General features: G+C 35.7%; 1 protein-coding gene across 1 annotated transcript in view; it reads right to left on the bottom strand.

The window, feature by feature from the left end:
* Positions 1-3,107: 3,107 nt before the first annotated feature.
* AP3B1 (adaptor-related protein complex 3, beta 1 subunit) overlaps positions 3,108-18,249 on the bottom strand; it is a 328,165-nt gene continuing 313,023 nt past the window's right edge. Inside the window, 2 exon segments of the mRNA XM_011996198.1 lie at positions 3,108-3,835; positions 15,903-16,041. Of these exon segments, the coding sequence (XP_011851588.1) occupies positions 3,682-3,835; positions 15,903-16,041 (293 nt within the window). The 3' untranslated portion in view covers positions 3,108-3,681.

Raw genomic sequence — 18,249 nt, 5'->3', positions numbered from 1 at the left:
ACAGTCGAGAAGTCATTGTCTTGCAGTTAATCGACCCCAACTGATGGAAGAACAAAAGTGTGTCCCCCATGGCCGGCCAGTCCAATGTGGTCACCTGTGTAAGGGGGCCGTGGAGGTGAAAAGGCGGGGCCCGCAGGCCTCTGGGGCTGCCACGCTGCAGGACTTGGCACCTGAGGGAAGTGCGGGTGGGGCGGAGGCAAGCCTGTATTAGGATGGAAGCAACATTTATTTGCAAACCAGGGCTCACTAACTTAGGGAGGTCCACACGGCCATTTCTTTGTTTATTGCCAATTAGATTGTAGGTTTCCTGAGTAAGTACAGAGCATAACTTATATTTTACCACACCCCTGATGAGGTTTACTGTAGTTCTCCACATTCACAGTAGATATAGTCTTTCAGCAAAAATGGAATAGTAAGGGTCTGTTTTTTGTTTGTTTGTTTTGAGATAGGGTCTCACTTTGTCACCCAGGCTGGAGTACAGGGGCATGATCACGGCTCACTGTAGCCTCCAACTCCTGGGCTCAAGCTATCCTCCTGCCTCAGCCTCCCCAGCAGCTGGGAGTACAAGCATGCACCACTACACCTGGCTAGATTTTAAACTACTTTAGAGATAGGGTCTTGCTCTGTTGCCCAGGCTGGTCTTGAACTCCTGTCCTCAAATGATCCTCCCACGTTGGTCTCCCAAAGTGCTGGGATTCTAGGAATGAGCCACCTCACGAGGCAGACATAGTGCTCTTTTTTTCCTTCTCATTTTGTGAAAAGAGGATTTCTTTCTCCCTTTAAACAAAGTTCCCTAGAAGGTCAGAGAGACTATAGAGAGGAAACAAGTCAGGGAAAAGATCTTAGGTTTTCCTTTAGCTGGTCCAACTTTTCCGTTTTTGAAATCTTCTGTCATTCTGGATTCTTATCTTGTCTAACATCTAAATTCTTAACAACAGGAACACAGGTTATAAGGGCAAACTTTTTTCTTTTTCTTTTTTTTTTTTTTGAGACGGAGTCTCACTCTGTTGCCCAGGCTGGAGTGCAGTGGCCGGATCTCAGCTCACTGCAAGCTCTGCCTCCTGGGTTCACGCCATTCTCCTGCCTCAGCCTCCCGAGTAGCTGGGACTACAGGCGCCCGCCACCTCGCCCGGCTAGTTTTTTGTACTTTTTAGCAGAGACGGGGTTTCACCGTGTTAGCCAGGATGGTCTCAATCTCCTGACCTCGTGATCCGCCCGTCTCGGCCTCCCAAAGTGCTGAGATTACAGGCTTGAGCCACCACGCCCGGCCTATAAGGGCAAACTTTTTGTAAGCTATTATAAAGTTATTCATATGTTGCAAATAGTTATCGAGAAGGACAAGTATACAGTATTTTGAGAAATGCATTGTTACAGTCTCTTTGGAATAAAAAACTCTTCTTATAATAAATAAAGCAAATGTATTGTGATATCAAAAATGAGGCTTAGTCTGAAATACACTATGAGAGCCATTCTTCAAGATTGGTGTACATAAAATGTCCCATTAAGTGAACATTAAAATGAAAAAATATAGCTAGAATTAAGAATTCAACATTGACTAACTCGACTCAATGGAACAATTTAAAGATAATCATGGATTATGATAAAGTTAAAGGAAATATGAGGCAAGGAACTCTGAGTCACCACACCACAAAAGAAAAAAACCCCAAACCTTTAACTTGGTTGGGGCTTTGGTCATTTTTCTGTTTTACGTGAAAAATATTTTAATGATATTAAGCTACTAGTGTTAAAATGGTTTCAGCTGGTAGTGCACATAACCATCGGTACATACCGTTTGCTGGTTCACACTACATTCTATTATTGATTTAGCATAATTTCAAAAGTTAGCAGCCAAAAATAACTTAGCCAAAAGTAAAGTCCTAATGAAATTTCCTTAGTTTAAAAAAATACAAATGTGTGACCTATCTTTTAAAGATGAGTGCCGTGATGTAAGGAAAAATAAGACTTCTCAATCACAACATACACTTTCCCTCTGCCTGAAGACAGCATGGAAAATTTTTTTTTTTCTTCAGAAAACAGGTATTAAACCTGTCAAATTCTAACATTTCAAAAAGTTATTGACTTAAAATTCAAAGTTATGAAGCTCTGAGCAATAAGGCTAATATGGAAATGCCAATGACCTGCGACTGCAGAGGGGCGTTTGGGTGTGTTACCACAGCGCCCAGGCTCCAGAGGGAAGTGGAACGCGTGGCTTCTGTACATTAGAACAGGACAGAACGTACACATGGTACAGAATTGGTACAGAATGTCCAGGTGGCTTCTGTACGTTGCACTTCTGTACATTCTCTTCCCGGAGATTCAGGGCTGTATTTCTGGAGCAGGAAAATTTAACAATTTTGTTTACTCTTGTCATCTCACCAGATTGAAAATTTAAATAATTTTTTCAGTCTGTTTTGTTCTTCTCAATATGTAGGTTCCAAGAAAATTCCATTCTTTCCTTTTAATGCTTCAAGCAGTGTATAGTCACTTCCTTTTTACTTTTTAAAAATAATTATGTATGTGGCGCTATACAAAATGAGTAGCTTATACTACCTGAAAGTCCATTACCTTGCATCAAAAAGGAAGTAAAATTTCAACTGGTTTTAAAAGGTACAAAAGTATTAGAAAAGTTCTGTGATTATAGAACAACCTTAAAAACAGTAACTTAAGTTAGCAAATAAAATAAATACTCTAGGGAAAGATGCTAATATGTCGATCATATAACTAGTTTTAAAAATTTTTGTAAGTTTACGCTAGTTTCCAAAGTTGGGCATAAGGAAAAATGAGATTCAAAGAATTTATTCAGCAGGCCACGTAATCAGGTATCTACTACTAATAGATCAAAACTACCTAGAAAGAGATGTTTATTTTGCAACATGAAGATTTTCGTTTATGTTATTAAGTACACCAATTTTTTTTCCCCTTGGAGTAAACTATGCTATAAGTAGAAAATTTACTTGGTTTGGAAGTGGTTTTTCTTTCACTAACTAAACCACATTGCTTCTCTGCATAATGTAACACTCAAAATACTCACTTTAAAAGAAGAAAACTTTAGCATATGAACTTCAGGATTATTAATAGTTTCCCAATAAAAATGCAAAGACAAATAGGATTCATGTGCTAGTTTATTTATCTTATTATTGAGAGATCACTTCATGACGACAGTTATCAGTAATCAATAACAATATCAAGAAATTCAAAGAACAAAATCTTGCAGAGACCATCTTTTTTGTATTTGGATTTAAAAGGTACGTGATCTCATTTTCACATACCAAGCTGAGAGGCCATTTAGACTATTTCATTGCTCATTTTTGCTTACTGCTGAAGGGAAGATGATTTCCAATGAACTTTAAATATCGCATTCATGTCTACCATTGTCGAAAAAGAGAAGGAAGACGAGGAGGCCAAAAGAAGCAGCAGGACAGAGAAAACGCCACATGGATTCAAGAGTTGAGATAACTGACAGTAAAATATATGCTCTTTGGTTAGCAAAGCGAAAAGGGGGAAAGTATTGCATACATGATAGATACACACTAGCATTCTAAAGCAGGAGACAAGAATGTCAAGAGTGTATTCTTCCCCCACTGCCAGATGGAAGGGCCATTATTATAAATGAAAGGCAGCAGTAGTGGATGCCAGGCACTTTTGTTGTGTGCCAGATTCTGAAGTCCAGATGTAAGCAGGTTACCCCTGAGACAGGACAGGCTTCAGTTCCCGCAGCAGAACAGAACCAATCACAGTTTTCTCAGTGTTTATGATAAGCTGGGCTGTAGAGCCTTCCTTCAGTTCCACTGTGACTAGCATCAGTGACCCACTGTGCACAGTTTTAGCTGCAAACCTGGAAGAAAAAAAGAGAGACCTTTTATCATGAGATGGGGAGGGAAAAGGAGATAGCATACATTCAAATAGGATTAAAATAACTCTTTTTTGTCAAATGAAATAATTTGCTGCAGGCTCCCTACTGCCAAAAACCCAAAGCCAAGCATTCTTCTGAAAAATCAATAAACTGTCCAGCCCATGCTAACCACAAGCAGGTAATTTTAGTGCACATTTAAAACAGAACAGAAAAAGGAAGTCTATTTTTCTTATTAGTTTAAACAATAGATGCAAGTGAATAATTCTCCAATAGATTTGAGAATCATTCATCTACTTGGTATTTAACATTTCACCATGCATAGAGCCATTTTAAATAAGCCATTGTATTTTTATTTTTAAAACATGTTAAGAAAAGGTACCTTTCTCAAAGAGCTTCAAAATTTAACTCCTCACATCTGAAAATGATTATGTAATAAGTTAGATAATTTTATGTACATTATAAAATTCTTACTAAGTTCCACTGAATTCACTCATGTAAAAATATTCAAATTAAATCTGTAATGTTAATGATGACATGAAACAAAATCACGTGACAGCTAAGTGCAACCTCATGCTTCCCTTTTTCTTTGTTTTAAAATGTTTAGAACATTAGATTTCTCTTTTTGCTTTAGAGTGTAATAGAGGAAACTTGAGGTCTCATGCTCTACTTCTAAATTCCAAGACATGAAGAACCTACTGATTACATGGAATTAAAAGCAAAACTAGCCTTTTAAGCACTGCAATTGACTGAAAAGCCGTTGCAGGCACAACGAACTTCTGTCAATCCTGCTAATTCATTCTGCATGCACAGTTGAGCCTCAGGGTCGTGGAGGAAGAGAACAGGAACCTCCCAAGCCTCCATTTTCCACATGGAGCATGTTCCACACACTTTCTGGGGGAGGGGGTTTGATTGCAGGGATGACTGGAGAAAAACAAAGTTGCCGCACATGAGCTTTTGAAAACACTAACAAGTGTAGAGCGGGTCTGTGACCTGCTGTGACCCCACTTTGCAGGGCCAATCCCCTTGCCCCTTTCTATATGACACGTGTCTGAATCTGAGCCATCTGCCTCAATTTGCGCAACATCTTCAGCCACAATGGCACCCAGTTAGCCCTGACAACAGCTCACAATACATAAAAATAAAACTGCCGCGCTAACAGCACGCTGCGGACTATTCAAGAGCAAACCAACTGGTCAGTGTCTCATGTCTGACAATTAGCATGGGCCTTGCACAGAGCCCACGGTGTCCACAGGGATCTGTTTAATTACCATCAACATAAAAGAGGGAGTTTATCAGGAGACACTCAGAAAAACTTCACTCCTGACTTAATTAAAATATTAGCCACTTAAGCAGGAAGCAGATTCTCTTTAAATGAAAAGTAATTTCTTTTTTGGGTTTTAAAAAAAATAACATCAAGATCTCATAACACATTGATTTTTTTGAAACCAAACAAGCCATTTTTGGACAAATAAAATCAAGAACTAGGTTTTCCAACAATAATTAGAATAATGTATCAAAACCAAAACAGATATGTTAATTTTACTAAATTTCAAATATTATAAACACTTTAAATTGCGTTTTAAAATGTGAGCTAATGGGCTATCAATAAAATATGTTAGAAAATCTTCCTAGTCATTTATTTGTGAACTCTACAAGCATGCTGAAAACTTCCAAGGGATCTGACAGAGCAGTGTTCCTACTGAGAGAAGCAATTGTAAGTAACCAGTTTAGGAATATAAATTGTACCAATGTTTTTAAAGAGGTTTTTATAAACCTCTGAACACACACATCCATCTGCTTTTCAGATGTACACACGGGAGATTATGAACTAGGTACCTCAATTTCATCTTTGAGAGAACATCAAGATCACCAGCCCCAAAATGATCTCTCTTTTCTAAGGCTCCTCACAGGTTTATGCATTTCTTTTGTCTACATTTTTCAGGCTCTTCTGCTTCATAGGAGAATGCTGTTTCTATATTCCTGTTAAACCAAGTCACCAAAGGATATGAGGTGGCTCTATTTCCCCATTCATTTATGCAACTTTTCCCACAGATTTGGTCATCACATGTGTAATTCACTCAACAAATATTTCAACAGAGGTCCTATTTCTAGCAGGGTTATAATTATGTAAACAATAGTCTTATTAGTCCCTTTATTTACTTAACACTTGTGCCTTGGGACCATAGAGAAGGAGATTATGCCTGAATAGGAACACAAAAGCACTGTTGTTTGAATTTCAGGGTTGCACAGCCCCAAGGCACATTTTATCTCTTTTCTATTAAAAAACTTAGAGTTAATGTTACAATTAATATAAAGTTGGCAGAGACAAATGTCAATTTTGGTGTCTGTGTGTTGACAGAGATTAGAATTAGTATCTTGGACATGTTTTTGAAATCCTATTGCCACAAAATTCTCAGTACTATACAGAATAGGGGTATGAAAGAAAAGAGGCATTTGCTTACACTGCAGTGGAAACACGCTAAGCAAATCATCCTAGCAACAGAATCTGCTAGCTGGTGTAAAAGCTACTGCCTTTATTAACTAGGTCTCTATGTTCTCGTGGGCACAAATGGTGGAAGCAATGTTTTAAAGCAGAAGAGTAGAAGATCAGATGTTCTGACATTGTCATTTCACAGTTCAGAAAGGATATATTTAATTGGAACACAGCATGATCAAAATTGGTTTGTTTTGGCCCTCGGAAGGCAAAAACCACCACCCCAGATTTATTCATCATTTAACTCCTGCACAGGCTATACTTTAACAAACATGCAAAAAATAGTTATGGAAAGAGTACTAATTAGTAAGTAATAAATAGCTAGCTTTGGGATGTCAGAAACATTGATTATAAAGTCAGGATGGGTCAGATATTTATATACTAAACTTAATGGCTGACATCAGAACCTCTGTATTTGGCCTTGAACTAAGATCACACTGTGACAAAATTTTTTCAAAAGGCATGAGAAATTTTTGATCACTATAATGATGATAGCAGCTATCATTTGTTAAGCACTGTGTTCTGGCAGTGGGTTCTAAGTGCTTCACTGGAATTATTTCATTTAATCCTATGAGGCAGGTCACTTTATAGATGAGGGAAGTGAGGCCCACAGAAGTTGAAGAACTTCCTCAGGGCCACACACCAAATTTCTGGTTGAGCAGAAATTTGAACCTAAGCATTCTGATTTCAAGTCACACAAATTCTCTTCATATATACAAAAATGCACCCTTAACAATTTGTTTTTATCAGTCAACAAAGCTTTTCCTATTTACCTAATATGCACACAATCTATTATTGTTCCAAAAACATTAAGAAGGAAGAGTCCTCTCTTCAAAAATTGTTTACTTGACTTTGCAGTGTGTTATTCAAAGCATGCTGACTTGATTCCTCATCGTATTTTAAATATCTGCCTTTAAATATTTAAAACATTTTAAATATCCCCTACTCTCCTCTCCCTCAAGAGACACCAGCAGTGAAAAATACAAAGCCTTTTTGAATGGAGCTGTAACACAGGGAGGGACTACAGGGAGACCAATCAACCTCGAAAAGCAGTAACACCACAAATGAGAACAAATAAGTGGGATGACAGTTAAAGATGTATTGCCTATGTATGACGGGCTCCATGTTATTAAAAGGATACCACCTAGATATTTTTCATTTGATTATACCACCAACCACTTGCTGTTTGTAATCACCAACTGAGAAGGTAAAACTGTTTGGCTATATCTGTATTTCATCTTATTAAATGTCTCTTTGTCTATTATCTCCAGCAATTGACATTTAATCTTTGAAGCCTATAAGAAAGAATTCTTAAGATTTACAAAAAAGACAGAATAAGCTGGTTGTCAAAGCTAAATTAAAAAAATGTTTCACTCTTCTTAAAAAGTTATTTTGTCTTAACTATAGTCGGAATTATAAAAACGGACCAAATATCAACAACAAATTTGAAAAAAAATCTAATATCTATAATACACAGATTTATTCCCCATGTACTTAAACTATACTTTTTAAGATTTGTGACAAACTGGCTATAAATCATAAATGTTCTTTGTTAGAAGGAAAAGAAATCCTATAACTCAATTGTTCTAACAATTAAAATTAACAGTACAAAATGAATTTAAAAATATTTATCTGAGAGGCTGCATCAGTCTCCAGGGTAGTCACAAACATAACATTTTTTACACAGAATCAGATTTGCTATACTTAATGCAACAGCTCTAAGACATGCTTTTTCTTCTCTTGGATAGTCTTCCTGGTTTCTGGTTTTTCTATTTCTATTCTGAGTTCAATTTTCTTGTGCTTTCTGTTCTACTGGTTACCAGAAGCTGTGACAATGACCCACTCAGGCTAAAACTTTTTTTTTTTTGTACTCCGTACATGAAGCCTTCAATTACTGCCTGCTGAAGCAGACAGAATCCTATTAGTAAGAAAGACGATCACAAGATGCAGTGCCCTGCCCTAGCTGTATAAAAATAATTAGTCCAAAGTTGACAAATGTGTAATGAAGTCGCACAATCATTACATGTAAGAAATACTGGTTTGAATAAGCCTCCTAAACATCAATACCAAAGAATAGTGATTTGGAGCGCTATCTGCCAAAGGATTTAAAATTATAAATCTTTATTACCTTGAGTTAATATAGTAGAACATTTTAAGCAGGCAGAGAATTTGTAAGTTGTAAAAAATTCTATTTTGTTGACTATAAAATTGCATTTTAAAGTTAAACCATTACACTATTGAATTAATAGTGAGGGACAAAAAAAGCATTTACACGTGATTTAGGTTTAGAGAATTTACACAAAGCAATGTATTTTTCCCAATTATTTAAAAAATCACCTAACAATATTGTAGTATTTTCCTCTAACGTTCAAATGAGAAAAGTTAAAATAAAAAATAAACAATCACCATAATTTAGGACTCTAGTTTCTACTCTAATCTTCAGAGATGGTATAAAAAATTATTCCCCACACTATCAGGCCAATGATGCATTCTCTTTCTTTAAACAGGAAAGCTAAAAAATCTAAGTGCCCTTGCTTAAAGAAGACATAAAACATCCCAGTTATTTCAGAGCATTTCTGGTTTGTCTGGTTGGGGTGGGGTGAGATGGGGTTAACAAGAGAAAACTAATAGTAAAACAAATACATTCTTACCCCATTCTCTTTGATTCCTTACAAAATTGTCAACCCAGAAGGAAAACATCAAGAATACCTTTCTTTCATTTTTACATGAAACAGTTATAGATTCCTATTAGTAAAATGGTTGCATTAGAGGACATTAAATGGTGAACTTAAATAGAACTTAGAGAATGTTTTAAAGTAAAATTCAGCTGTGCAGTTTGGTTACTTCCGAAATATCCAAATATGCTTTCTGTGTGAAAATTAATGAGGTCCGCATTTGTTTGTCAATGAAATGATACTTAGGGCCTGCAGAGTTCAAAGCAGTCAGATAAAAAGCAGTGCTGTCCTCTAGTGGACAGCCACCAACCTGAGAAAGAACTGTTTTGATGATTAAAAGAGGTTCTACAAATCTTCAGTCCTGTTTGAGACTCAAAATTTGTCATATGGTAGAAAAGACCTAAGCCTGATAGTTTTATACTTAAAACTGTTTATACAAAATTTTGTTTCTGTTTATACAATGAAGAAGGTTGACAGTAGTATCAGGACTTATAAAATTAGGGCAACAAGGCATCCAATGTTATTTGAAAAGCAAAAATTCTTTGGAGAATTATAAATTCTCCAAAATTACCCAGAATTTAAATCCCATATAGTTAGTACGAGAGAAGAAAATAACTAACAAAAACAGTAACTCAAAAGTTAATAAACCTAAGAATAGAGAAAGGGAAATATTAGAGACCCCATCAAAAAGTGTCTTTGCCATTTGTGTTTGCAACCCTAGCACTAGCAAAATCTGTCACAAAGGTCTCCAAAAAAATACTAAGTGAAGGAGTTACACATTATAGATCTTTTTAAGATACCAAAACTAATGTGTACCAGTATTTCCCCTATTAACAACCTTTAAACAGGTATGTAATAACGGTGATTAACTGGGTGAGTTTAAGGCCTAGAAATGAAACAAGTTGGCCAGGCATGGTGGTGCATGCCTGTAATCCCAACACTTTGGGAAACCAAAGCGGGAGGATTGCTTGAGCCTGGCAGTTCAAGACCAGCCTGGGCAACATAGGGACACCCTGTCTCTACAAAAAAAAAAAAAAATTAGCTGGGCATGGTGGCAGGCACTTGTAGTAATAACTACTCAGGAGGCTGAGGCAGGATGATTGCCTGAGCCCAGTTCAAGGTTGCAGTGAGCTATAACTGTGCCACTGCACTCCAGCCTGGGGAACAGAGTGAGACCCTGTCTTATAAGAAAAAAAAAAGAAATGAAACAAGTTGTTCTTTACCTGTACTTGAATTAAATAATAAGACTTTTGTTTTAAACTTGAAATAAACTGTCTTCATGTGTGTTGATAAATTAAAAAGTTGACTGTCTGGTTGCCAATGGATACACTGTTCCACTCACAGCACCAGACTTTCCTAATAGTTAAGGACCTAGTGACAATAGCAAAACAACAGTTATTTGACTAAGATTGTAATTATCCACAAGTTGCATAGGTAAAAGCTTGCAAATTTAAAAAATGACAGGATAAACAAAATCCAAATTGCTAATTAAGATATACCGGGTGGGGGGTGAGGAAGTGGGGAAGGAATATCAGTAGTGAATACAACTTAATAATGAAAGTTGCTCCAGAATCTTACTGAATAATAAGGTAAGAACTAAAATAGAATCATGGCAGAGACAGGGCGTTCTGTCTTCAATCAAATATCACATTTTCTCCTCAGAGGGTTAATTTGTGGTTCATGAAAGGACAAAATGAGTAGGTAAGTGTGACAACCTTTTCAACAACATTATTGTATGCAAACATCAGGATTTCTGACTACAGGTGAAAATGTGAGATGGCTGAGACTGCTGAAAGACATACACAGTTATGGTCTAAGACTGTTTTATAGACACGGCTCTAATGTACTCCCGGAATGGACAATACACTATCTTGCCGGAGCACTCTGGGATATGTGTAAGAAAAATTAAACCAAACATCTCATCTACTGGCATCCCTTACTGACTAATTGGGAAAAAAGAAAACATATAAACCTAGGAAAAAGTATTTTGAAATGTGTCATGTGGCAATACAGCTTGATAATTCAGGGCAGCCTCAAACTGTGGACTTTGGAACATTTGCCTTCTAACCACTTGGAGTGCTGCCTAAAATAGAGATTCCTGGGCTCTGTCTCAGATTTACTGAAGCTGAGTTTTTGGGGTGGGTTCCAGAAATCTGAGTTTTACACAAACTCACACGATTTTGTGGTACAGAAAAACCTTAGCGATTTCGGAGCGACAGGTTTTTCGTTTTCTGCTTTTTGGCCACTGCACTTACTCCTTAGTGCTGTTACCAGAGGACATGCAATGTAATAAAAGCAAGGCACCTCAGTTTCCACGACGTTGAACACAAACCTCCTTCCTAAACCCTTTCTGGATATTTCACAGAGAATCACAAGAAAGTTTTCCTGGCCCTGAATGAACTGGGATCCCCACAACTAACGCCTCTCATCTTCTACCTTCGAACACATGAGGTCTTGCCCCTTCCCCTTTGCAGTCCATTCATCTACTGGTTTAATACTGTCCATTTTGCCTTTGGGATACACTTTATTTATGTATTCGTTTACTAGTATTGTCTTAAGTAATATGCATTAAGACCTTCACCATGTATAGTATATCTCATTAAAATAAATTTGAATATCTTACACAGGAAATGAAGATATTCAGCTACATATTTAATAAGTGCTTTTTGATGATGATAGAAATTCTCATTTTTGTAATACTTCTTATCATGCATTAACAGTAATTTAGAAAACAGCAGATTGACACAATGACCGTAACTCTGTATCTCTCTCTTTTTTTTTTTTTTTTTTTTTTTTTTTTTGAGGTGGAGTCTCCGTCTGTTGCCCAGGATGGAGTACAGTGGTGCCATCTTGGCTGACTGCAACCTCTACCTCTTGGGTTCAAGCAATTCCCCTGTCTCAGCCTCCCGAGTAGCTGGGATTACAGGTGCCTGCCACCACGCCTGGCTAATTTTTTTTGTATTTTTAGTAGAGACGGGGTTTCACCATGTTGGCAGGCTGGTCTTGAACTCCTGACCTCAGGTGATCTGCCTGTCTTGGCCTCCCAAAGTGCTGGGATTATGGGCGTGGGCCACCATGCCCGGCCACTCTGTATATCTCAATAAGATGATTTTGTTCTCAAAGAGCAAGTTTTTCAAGTAAGTACAACAGAAATGAAGATAAAGTTGAGTCTCTCAATAGTATACTGTTTGGCTCTGATCCTCTCACTCATTTAGAAAATTACAACTAAAAATCATATAATCTAATAGTGGATCTGCTTTGTCAATGGATCTTTAAAAGTGTTAATGAAATAAAAAATGTTTCTGGTTTTTGAAGTGAATTTCATAAAACCTGTGCTCATTTAATGGGCTTTTTCTTAATGAGGGCCATTTTCTGTTGCTGTGTTAAGAGTCATTTTCTATTAAGTCTTCAATTAAAATTTGTACTTTATACCATTACATACTTCTACACATTAATAAAAAGGTTCACTTTTCCTTAGATAATTCTTATACTAAGTATTTCTTTACCTGGCATTTAATGTAAAAATGTATAAAATTTGAAGAGCAGTAGAAATAAAGTATTCCAAAATTAGGCAATGGAAACTCTATTCATTAAAGGGTTAGAATGAATACACTAATTCTTATTAAAAGTCCTCTCAGAAAGAAAAGATCCTGAAAAATTAAATAGAACATAAACCAGCCAAGAGTAACTTAACATACTGGAAATTTTAATCTCTTAAAATACTAGTAGTAAAAATGCTTTTCACACTTGGTATTTTTTAAAATAATCCTAAACTGATTACCATTAATAAATATTAAAGTGGCTTTGGTCCTACTCTTCATAAACTCAAAAACATAACTATCACAAAAGAATAAGGGAATCATTCAAAATCTCATAGGGATTTCAATTTTATCATTAGCAATTAAATAATATATAAACTTAGATATAGAAACATATTAATTCCACAGGGTAATATAATATGGAACACTTTAGTTAAAAACATTTATTTCAATAAAGTGGTAAACAGTTAATTTAGATTATTATAATGTAAACACTAATTCCTATTTCATTTTAAATGAAATTAAGAAAAGCAAAAAAAAACTGTACAAAAGTACAGTTTTATTAATAATTGTTTATTTTTGTTTTAATTGCTATTAGCAAAAAGAATGAGAAAAAGTGTTACATACACAAGATAATAATTTATGTCAATTTCTGTATAAAAAATACAAATAACTTTACGTGTTTGTCACCTGGAAGCTTTCTAAAATTTAGAACATTATTACAGCCATACTTTAGCTATAAAAGCAAATGTGAAATATTTTTCAATTCAGTATGGTGGGACTTGAGAAGCAAGTTAAGACAGCACAGCCTATTCTTAAGTATTTACAGGTGTTTTATTGACTTTTGACTCTGTAGTAACTTGGGCCCTCCCCCAGGTTACAGAGCCAAACACCAGGCCACTGATGATGGGGCTAGAACAGAAAAGCCTCAAGACACTGTGGATGAGTATGAGGAACACGAACATTAAGTTTGGGTTCAATCTCTGCATTCCAAAGTCAAATATAAATGGTTCTTAGTTGTGTGTCTCCTCTGCATTAGCATGGACAATTGAGAATTGACTGTAATTTTAATTTAAATCATTTGAGCAGGTATTACAGGTATTACGTTCCAAACTAGCAAGACAAGTTACTGGCAAACTATCTCTAATAAGAATTATACAACTGTGCTAAGGGTCCCTTTAAGTCTATCTCCCAATAGGAAGATAGCTTTCATTTTATGTGGCTTTGTAACTTCACTTTTCTTCTTCTTTCTTTTCTCTTTTTTTGTCACCCAGGCTGGAGTGCAATGGTGTGATCACAGCTCACTACAGCCTTGACCTCCATGGGCTCAGGTGACCCTCCCACCTCAGCTTCCCAAGTAACTGGGACCACAGGCATGTGCCACCATGCCGGACTAAATTTTATATTTTTTGTAGAGACAGGGTCTCCCTATGTTGCCCAGGCTGGTCTTGAACTCCTGGGCTCAAGAGATCTGCCCACCTTGGCCTCCCAAAGTACTGGGATGACAGATGTAAGCCACCTTGCCCAGCCTTGACATTTTTTCTTCTAAGAAACAAAAATCTAGACAGCTGCCATTGCTTTCAGAAAAGTTAAAAACAAACAAACAAAAAGACAACCCAAAACAACCTATACACAAAACAAAACTAGTGTTCCAACATAAACAGTGGCTACTCTATATCTTTTTGTACATTACAAAAGAACATATTAAAACAAGACTGCAGTATTGCTGGATACTAGGTGTTTCAGGTAAAATTTCATACTGAAGAAGTTATAGCTGATAATACGGCATTTAGGTGTTTTAGTAAATTCAATAATTCCAAGGACCCATAAATAAAACAAAACAGTTTCTGTTAGAGAAAATTACCTAGGAAAGTGAAAAGAAGTATTTAAAGCAGAATAAAATTAAAACAGGAAAACTCAAAATCAAAATATTTATTTGCACTGAAAAGGCTTTTGTTTACTCTTTTCCCTATTGAACAACATTAACTGATAAATAAGTTGTATTTTTGTGATGGTCTGTATCATGGCCTTACATCCATTTTCTTATTTTATCACCACCCTAAAAGAAACGAAAGCACGAGACCTCTTGAGCAACTTAAGAACCCTATGTTCGTTTAAAAAAACAGTACAGGGTAAATCTATTTTTAAACTAGTACATGCAGTTTTTATTCTGCTGTGATCAGTTCAGTGAAGTCAGGCAACTATGAATACAGTAATGGCAGATCAGCTCTTCTGAAGTCAAATCTAATGTTCTTTCATAGCTATCACAGAATTTCATTTCAGTCCTCCCCAACTTTTTTTCCTGCCACCCATTTCCAAACACATGAGGAATGTAAAGTGGGTAAGAAGTTACAACTTCCCCAAGATGACCAAGACAATTAGTGGCAGAGTTAGGTCTAAAACCCAAATCACCTGTAGCATTTTTCATATGGGGCCTCTCTTAATCCTGTGCTAACTAAAAAAAATGGTTTTTAAGGTCCGCGGGCCTTCCCTTTGATGCTAAATTTGTTTTCCATGATTCGTAATTATATAAGAAAGGGCACACTAAATATACAGTGCGTAGATATTTTTAATGGCAGAAGTATGTCTGCCAAGTATGTAAAATTGCCAAGGGAATTTTACAACAAATTCCCTTAAGCTCACACAGGACTATGCAATCACCAAATGGGTAAGAGATAATTATTTTTATGTTTACATTCATTTAAAGCCATGGGCATTCATAAAAATACAAGAGGGCAAACATTAATCACATTTTCTGCTGCCTTTCAGGACAAATACCTTGGATCTCATATTTCAGATGCCTGGTGATGGAAAATATTACTGGTCTAAGAAACAGAAGCTGTATTTACCCCCATGTTGGTCATCTAGCAGCGCTTTATTTACTGGAAGCAGTCTTAGGGGATGGCTATAAAAAGGAAATCTGTATGTAGTACCCAAACTTCCTCCCTTTCAATTAAAAAAGTCCAACTATATTGCTTTATAGAATAGTTCTTCCTGGACATCTACTGAATCTAGTGAAATAAGATAAACTCTCAACCATTTCATAAAGGGTAATTTTATAAATTACCAAGCTATTATAAAATGTGAATATGCTCTGTATATCTTCCAGGACAGACCAGACCAGTATGATAAGGATGCTCTGAGAGGGAAAAGACAGCCTTAATGCAAAGCAATAAACAACTATACCATCAGAAAACAAAAAGGAGTGTGTGTGTGTGTGTGTGTGTATATATATATATGTTTAGGGGTTATTATTTCCAAAGAAAACAATGAATTTAAAATTATATATTTATACGTACTCAAGTCATCTCCACCTCCACATTGTGTGTTAGTGAACCCACCTGTGTATATTATCCTGGCCCGAAGGGACTGCACCTACATTGGCTATATTAACAACCTTCTGAAAGATCACAGAGGGAGTGAAATTCTGTGGTGCAGCAATGATGACAGCAGAAGTTTCATTCATTCCTGTTAGCATTCCTGTAAAAGCAAAAGAAGGCTCCCTTTTACTAATTTCTTTTTGAAAATTACATTTACAGAATTTTAAGCTCATGGCCAAAATTTTAACTTTTTTAAACAAAAGAAACACCATTTAGGATGCAATTTACAAGATAATTATAAAACTAAAACAATATGCAATTGTTTCAAAGATTTTTAAAAAATCCTCATTGTATAGGAAAATGTGTAAAAATGCAGTTAAAAATCACTCAATAAATCTAATTTTAAGTATGATAGGATAAAAACTTAGAATCACAAATATGAAATATCAATTTCAGTCTCTTTAAAATATACTGAATCTGGGGTTTATGCAAACTAGTACGCTTTTACTTCTTAATAATATATAAATGTATTTATTACTATTGCTATTTTTTTCTGTTCATTCAAAGATCTCTCATTGCCAAATGTTGCATGAGAACACATCAAAGTAATTCCAGTATAACTAGCAGCAATACCTGATAAATGGCCTCAGTATGACAGATCGAAGTTATCTCAACAGTGACTAGAAGTCACTGAAAATGTACAAGTATTTAGGCTATACTTAGAGATAAAAGTACTTGCCTAGTGAATGAAACTATAGTTGCTGACAAAAACACAAATTGAAATTTCTGAAGTAAAAACTTGAAAATGAAGGAAAAAATGAGAATGAAAACTCTTAAATCCCAGGGACGTTTCAAATAATATTTAGGAAAGAAATTAAGTTAAGCAAAAGCATGAAAAAAACCATACAGAGTCAATGCAAGACATGCCATTAATATTCAGATCTCCTGTAAAAATGTTCAGTGAACAAATTCAACAACGTACCAAACACTTCAAACAAATACTGAAATTTAGTACCCGGGTTAAAAAACACATTAATTACAACAAATGCCATCTGTTTGGATCTGTGATATAAGTCATAGACATCTAATGGCATCTATTAAAACCAGTAACTCTTTGAGATATTTGATATGTGCACAGTAGTTTACAAAATTGATGAAAATAGTAAAAATCTGATTTCATGTTTTCAAAAGACCCTGCACCTTCAGGCATATATATCTAATTTTTAGTTATTTATTGCAAATGAAACCTAAAATTTAAAAGAATCCCTACGATTAACAGTATGAAAACACTAAAGCCTAACACTGTGAAAAGACTTTTGCCGTCAGAAAATAAAACTATCTAGCTTCTAACAACAAGCATTTTTTACTAACCACTTTCAAACTCTGGGAACACTATGTTCTGTCTTAGACCGTTTAACTTCAATATTAGGCAAAAGCTTTAAAAACTATACAAACAGTCAAACACTGCTTTTAAGTAAAGCACAGTGGCTGACATAACACTGCTGAGAGATGTGTGTACTCATTTAGGATTTAAACCTTCTCCATTAAGCTCTATTGAAGAGCAACTGCTGAATAAATGAATGCAACTATGTTTATGTTAAAAGCCTGTTTCCCGCAGCATGTAATTAAAGGAAATGTTGTACAAAGCCAGTACTTTTGTCAAGCTCCTGTAAATGGAAAGATGGATAGCACTCAGAGAAGTGAATGCATTGCTTCATATTTAACCTTAACACTCTTGTCATTAATGGTTTGTCTAACTTGTTCTATAAAAGACAAGGTACTGCTCCATTGAAGTAAAATTAAAAAAATCAACTAAACCATGCTTTTCAGAACAGAAGATTCATTATCGTCAGCTAATGTATTGGCATAAAGCAAAGTAACATCCTATCAAGTAAGGCACACATTCAATCTGCCTTCCCACCCCCCTTTATTTTTAACTCATGCTGTTTTATTGTTATAGGCAATTTGTACCACTCAGCATGACAGTGTAAACTGAATCAAGATTAATTTACATGCAAAAGAACACTTAGGAGAGCAGCATGGTAAGCAAATGTATTGTCTCGATTGCTGAGGTGGAAAAAGAACCTGGAAAGAAAAAAAGGTGCCCTAATTAAGGGGCATCAAATATGATTGCTTATGGTAGTTAAGGGCCAGAAAATAGTAAATGTCTGACCATTTAAAGAATTAGCATCTTGCTAGCTAGGAACCCATAAGATGGATGCATAAATCATAATAAAATTAAGTAAACATTTTAGGTTTCTTAAACCAGAGATTTTTCTAAATGAAAATATATCAGGTATTCTCAAATTAACAGGAAAGAAAAACAAGCGAAGGTTTCATTAAAAGTTTCTCCTAAAAAATAATACTT

Source organism: Mandrillus leucophaeus, unplaced genomic scaffold (assembly GCF_000951045.1).
Source record: "Mandrillus leucophaeus isolate KB7577 unplaced genomic scaffold, Mleu.le_1.0 Scaffold114, whole genome shotgun sequence".
Taxonomy (NCBI): Eukaryota; Metazoa; Chordata; class Mammalia; order Primates; family Cercopithecidae; genus Mandrillus; species Mandrillus leucophaeus.
This window is presented reverse-complemented; position numbering and strand designations above follow the sequence as displayed.